The sequence below is a fragment of the Coregonus clupeaformis genome, chromosome 21 (genome assembly GCF_020615455.1).
Source record: "Coregonus clupeaformis isolate EN_2021a chromosome 21, ASM2061545v1, whole genome shotgun sequence".
Classification (NCBI taxonomy): domain Eukaryota; kingdom Metazoa; phylum Chordata; class Actinopteri; order Salmoniformes; family Salmonidae; genus Coregonus; species Coregonus clupeaformis.
Window position 1 is genome coordinate 8,013,461 of NC_059212.1, and position 6,000 is coordinate 8,019,460.

Below are 6,000 nucleotides of genomic sequence, written 5' to 3' on the forward strand. Positions count from 1 at the left end.
GTTTGGCCGTTTGGAAACGTTGAGTGTGGACTGTATGCGTCCGAAACAACCCCGCTTCAGGCTAGGGCAGTGGCTATGGTAAAGAGGAAAGGAAGCCACTACACTCTGTATCTCTCTCTATATCTGTCTATCTGTGTATCTTGCTGTCTCTCTGTATCTCTCTCTATATCTGTCTATCTGTGTATCTCGCTGTCTCTCTGTGTATCTCTCTCTCTATATATATATTGTGACGTCACGAGAGGCTACACAGCTTTCAGCGGGATTGCTCAAGTAGTGCAAGGAGACAAGGTTCAAACAAAACAAGGATTTTATTATAGGTCTTGGGAAATTAACGAAAATATAACAGAATTCTGTTCTCTTGTGGCTCTTTAAGGGTTAACAGTTCAGGGATGTCTCTTCCACATCCAAAATCATAATTCTCACTCGCTCAGATAACTTTTCCCCCAGCCTTACTGTAGTCCACGTTGCAGCTAGTGGCCAACCCAGCAAAAAGTCCTTCCAAATGTCTCTCACGTATTTCCACAGGTGCATATATCCAAAGGTGAGTATTTCCCAAAGGTAAGTATCTCCAAATCCTTATATTCCTCATGGAAGTGGACGTGCAGCACTCTTGTCCTCCAGAGAGCCCAGGTTGGAGACTGTGTCTCTTCACTTCCCAAACCTTCAGCTCATCAGCTCCTCATTTGTTTCAGCTGCGTGGGAAGATTGGCCATAGAGGGTTGGAGTTCCCGACCATACCAGCAGATGGAGCCATAGCTGTCTGGGTTTGCAGCCACCTCAGGGGGATGTAACGTCCCTCCAGGACACAGCCTCTCGTGACATCACACATCCCCCTCCTCGGGACCGACGTCCTCGTCGGGTAAAGGCAGCGAAGAAGGCATCACGCCGGGAGAGGCGTCCGCATTGCCGTGGTGCTTGCCAGACTGCTCTCTCTTCAACTCCTCCAACTCTAGGACCAGGGACTCAGCCTCCTGTTGTCTCTCCTTGAGTTTCTTACTGAACGCATCAGCCTTGGTTTTAGCAGAGTTTAGCTTCTGTTGAGCAGCTTTCAGTTCCTTCTCTCTCTCTGCCTCCGCATTCTTCATCTTGTTCTCCAACACCTTGTACTTCTCCTCTGCCTTCTTCTGGACCTCCTTACTACTGCGCAGGGTCTCCTCACACTCCTCGATGGTCCTGCGCAGCCTCTCCAGCTCCTCCTGTTGCTTATGGAAGGAGCTCTGTTGGAGTTTAGCCTGGAGGATATCTAACTCTTCTGTCTTCATGTCTAACTGTTGCTTTAACAAACGATACCTCTCAGCGGTCCCCTTCAGACCAGACAGTTCTTTGTCCAGATTCTGTAGCTCCGTCTCTGTGTCGGTCTGGGCACCTGCCCTCCCTATCAGAGCCCGGGCGGGAGTGAGTAATTCGGAGGATTGCACCGGAGCCTTCCCAGGATGAGTCTTGCCTCTCCGGTTCCGAGGTACTCGGGTTATCGTCTCCTGAGACTCTCTCCAGAGTGGGTAAAAGGCTGGGCAGTCTCGTCCAATTAGGACAGGGACGGGGAGGGAATCAACCACCCCCGCCGTCGTGTGTATGGTTCCCCGTGTGCTGGTCATTGTAAGTTCAGTAATGGGGTATTCTCTGGTGTCCCCATGGACACAGGAAACTGGGAGGACTTTCCCCGGGGTCAGACACGTTGGGCCCACCAAATCCTTACGCACCAGGGTGGCCCGGCTACCAGAATCCAGTAAGGCCTCCACATCATGGTGATTCACAGTTACCGGGCAGGTGGGGGGTCGATCTGGGCCGCCATCTACGACTCCCAAGAGCGAGGCAAAACGGTGTGTGGGTGCTGAGCTGGAGGACTCCGCAGTGGGCATAGGTTCATCGGCTGGTTTCCCACACTGCCAGGAGATATGTCCCATCTCCCCACACCGGTAACACTGTCGAGTTTCCCCCCTCCTGGTGTACTCTTCTTGGACCCGCCTGGTTTCTGGCTCCCCCTGGAGCCGGGATAAGTCCTGACGTGGCTGGGTTCGAGACCTTGGGGTCCTTTGGACGGGTTCTTCCCATTTGTGGTGGGGCCGCACTCCTGGGGTCTTTTCGGGAAGCATTCAGCATCTCCGCTGTGGCCTGGTACTTTTCCACAGCTTCCACGGTCAGATCAGCCGTGGTCAAGGCCTGTTGACTGATGAACCGTTTTGCCTCATAAGGCAGGGCGCGTAGGTAACGATCCACCACAACGGCCTCCACCACCGCCGCTGCTGTATTCCTCTGCGGATCCAGCCATTTCCTTGCGATTCGGACAAGTTCATGCATCTGCGCCCGAGGAGGTTGGTCTGGTTGGAAGGTCCAGCCGTGAAAGCGCTGGGCCATACCAAACTTTGTGAGTCCATATCTGCTGAGGATCTCAGACTTCAGGGCATCATAGTCAGTAACCTGGTCAGGGCCCAGGTCCCGGACAGCATTCAGCGATTCCCCGGTTAGAAAGGGGGCTAACAGACCAACCCACTGTTGCTTGGGCCAGGCTTCCCTAGTGGCCGTGGCCTCAAATGCATGCAGGTATGCCTCAATGTCATCGGTAGCTCCCATCTTAGATATAAAGTCACTTGCCTTTATTGGGCGGGTATTTTGGACAACCCTCTGTCTCTGCAACTGCAATTCCTCTGCCTTCAGAAGGTTGGCTTTCTTTTGCTCCTCCAAGAGAGCCACGTTTGCTTGCATCTGGGCTTGCTGGCCAGCAACAAGGGCTTTCAATATGTCCTCCATTTCAGTCGGCGGGGAGCCTACGGCCAACTTGGAAAACTGGGTGATCAAACCTTCGGTATCCTCCTCTGACATGCACTATTAACGCTTGAGCGTGCCCGTATTCTCCACCATCTGTGACGTCACGAGAGGCTACACAGCTTTCAGCGGGATTGCTCAAGTAGTGCAAGGAGACAAGGTTCAAACAAAACAAGGATTTTATTATAGGTCTTGGGAAATTAACGAAAATATAACAGAATTCTGTTCTCTTGTGGCTCTTTAAGGGTTAACAGTTCAGGGATGTCTCTTCCACATCCAAAATCATAATTCTCACTCGCTCAGATAACTTTTCCCCAGCCTTACTGTAGTCCACGTTGCAGCTAGTGGCCAACCCAGCAAAAAGTCCTTCCAAATGTCTCTCACGTATTTCCACAGGTGCATATATCCAAAGGTGAGTATTTCCCAAAGGTAAGTATCTCCAAATCCTTATATTCCTCATGGAAGTGGACGTGCAGCACTCTTGTCCTCCAGAGAGCCCAGGTTGGAGACTGTGTCTCTTCACTTCCCAAACCTTCAGCTCATCAGCTCCTCATTTGTTTCAGCTGCGTGGGAAGATTGGCCATAGAGGGTTGGAGTTCCCGACCATACCAGCAGATGGAGCCATAGCTGTCTGGGTTTGCAGCCACCTCAGGGGGATGTAACGTCCCTCCAGGACACAGCCTCTCGTGACATCACAATATCTATCTATCTGTGTATCTCTCTGTGTCTCTGTGTATCTCTCTCTCTCTCTCTCTCTCTCTATATATATATATATATCTGTGTATCTCTCTGTGTCTCTGTGTATCTCTCTCTATATCTGTCTATCTGCTGGGAAGACTGAATCTGCAATAGGTAAGCAGCTTGGTTTGAAGAAATCAACTGTGGGAGCAATTATTAGGAAATGGAAGACATACAAGACCACTGATAATCTCCCTCGATCTGGGGCTCCACGCAAGATCTCACCCCGTGGGGTCAAAATGATCACAAGAACGGTGAGCAAAAATCCCAGAACCACAGTGAATGACCTAGTGAATGACCTGCAGAGAGCTGGGACCAAAGTAACAAAGCCTACCATCAGTAACACACTACGCCGCCAGGGACTCAAATCCTGCAGTGCCAGACGTGTCCCCCTGCTTAAGCCAGTACATGTCCAGGCCCGTCTGAAGTTTGCTAGAGTGCATTTGGATGATCCAGAAGAGGATTGGGAGAATGTCATATGGTCAGATGAAACCAAAATGTTAAACTCAAAGAATGCTGAGTTGCATCCAAAGAACACCATACCTACTGTGAAGCATGGGGGTGGAAACATCATGCTTTGGGGCTGTTTTTCTGCAAAGGGACCAGGACGACTGATCCGTGTAAAGGAAAGAATGAATGGGGCCATGTATCGTGAGATTTTGAGTGAAACCTCCTTCCATCAGCAAGGGCATTGAAGATGAAACGTGGCTAGGTCTTTCAGCATGACAATGATCCCAAACACACCGCCCGGGCAACGAAGGAGTGGCTTCGTAAGAAGCATTTCAAGGTCCTGGAGTGGCCTAGCCAGTCTCCAGATCTCAACCCCATAGAAAATCTTTGGAGGGAGGTGAAAGTCCGTGTTGCCCATCGACAGCCCCAAAACATCACTGCTCTAGAGGAGATCTGCATGGAGGAATGGGCCAAAATACCAGCAACAGTGTGTGAAAACCTTGTGAAGACTTACAGAAAACGTTTGACCTGTGTCATTGCCAACAAAGGGTATATAACAAAGTATTGAGAAACTTTTGTTATTGACCAAATACTTATTTTCCACCATAATTTGCAAATAAATTCACAAAAAATCCTACAATGTGATTTTCTGGAAAAAAAATTCTCATTTTGTCTGTCATAGTTGACGTGTACCTATGATGAAAATTACAGGCCTCTCTCATCTTTTTAAGTGGGAGAACTTGCACAATTGGTGGCTGACTAAATACTTTTTTTCGCCACTGTATATGTCTATCTCTTTCTATGTGTGTCTCGATGTATCTGTCTATCAGTGTATCTCTCTATTAATTAAATTAAATTCAAAGGGCTCTGTCTCTCTGTGTATCTCACTGTATCTCTCTAGGTCTGTCTCCCTGTGTATCTCTCTCTGTGTATCTCTCTGAAATGCTTTGAGGCACTCTCTTTGCCTTTGTAGCTCAGAATGTCACAATGAATGTTTCATGATCTATGTGCCACTGGAAAGGAATACAGTACTCTCGCTCTCTCTCCTCCTCCTCTTCTTCTCTCACATTTCATCGCTCACTCTGTCTTTCTCTTCGTCTCTCACTCTCTCTATCACATTCCTCTCATTTTCTCTTTCCCTTTACCTCTCTCTGTTCTTTCTGACTGAAGCACCCTGCTCCCCTTTGTTTAATGGTAACAGTGTATTCTGTTCACCAGCACTGTTTTCAGTGGGATAATGTTCTCTCTCTCTCTTTCTGTATGTTCCAGTCAGTTATTGGCCCCCGGATATCAGGAGATATGGTACAGTCCCAGCGGTTCCCGCCAGACCTCCTATCCATCCAGCACTGTGAGTTCAATGGGGTGTTCCAAAGCATCTCACAATAGGGGGGTAATCATGAAACCAGCCTATTTCTGGTTTGTGGATGTCCAATGGCAAAAGAGTTGGCTGAATCAGAGACAGCCTAACCAAGCTCTTAAATCTTAGGTGCCATCATTGCAAAAAGAAAAGAGCATGATGTCAGTTTGTTTAACTCTACTCTCATGTTGCAGGGCCACTGTTTCTACCATGGTGAGGTCCGAGGTGTAGAGGGGTCCAGTGTAGCACTCAGCACCTGCTCAGGTCTCAGGTAACACTTCTGGTGGAAGTGGTGATCGCTAACTGCATTGAATAAGACACTGTCGTGGAAATTCTTACACAGGGACACTCAAAGTCAATCTTAAATGAATCATTGTTTATTGTCAGCACGCTGGAGAGGTTCCAACAAACTTAATGCACCATAGTGAACATCTGTTAGACGCTCTAACGGGGCAGTCCCGTTAGCTCTCTTATATACTGCAGACAAGTCATATTTGCATGATTTAGCTTATTCATAATTAATTCATCATTAATGGGTCATACATTTGACAGACCAATACCTCAGGAGGCTTCTTCTCTAAGCTGAGACCTTGAAACTGAGATATCAAAACAAGGGTCTGGGCGTACTGCCAAATTGCAGATACTGATAGTGAGGGATTGTTCAATCAGTCACTCGCATGAACACAGAAAAC

General features: G+C 48.4%; 1 protein-coding gene across 2 annotated transcripts in view; it reads left to right on the top strand.

The window, feature by feature from the left end:
- The window catches only part of LOC121532913 (disintegrin and metalloproteinase domain-containing protein 19), a 57,701-nt gene that overhangs the window by 39,327 nt on the left and 12,374 nt on the right, over positions 1-6,000 (top strand). For both annotated transcript variants that reach the window (XM_041838708.2, XM_041838713.2), the window contains exons 4-5: positions 5,221-5,299; positions 5,503-5,579. In XM_041838708.2, coding sequence (XP_041694642.2) covers positions 5,221-5,299; positions 5,503-5,579 — 156 coding nt within the window. The remainder of the gene's footprint in view (positions 1-5,220; positions 5,300-5,502; positions 5,580-6,000) is intronic.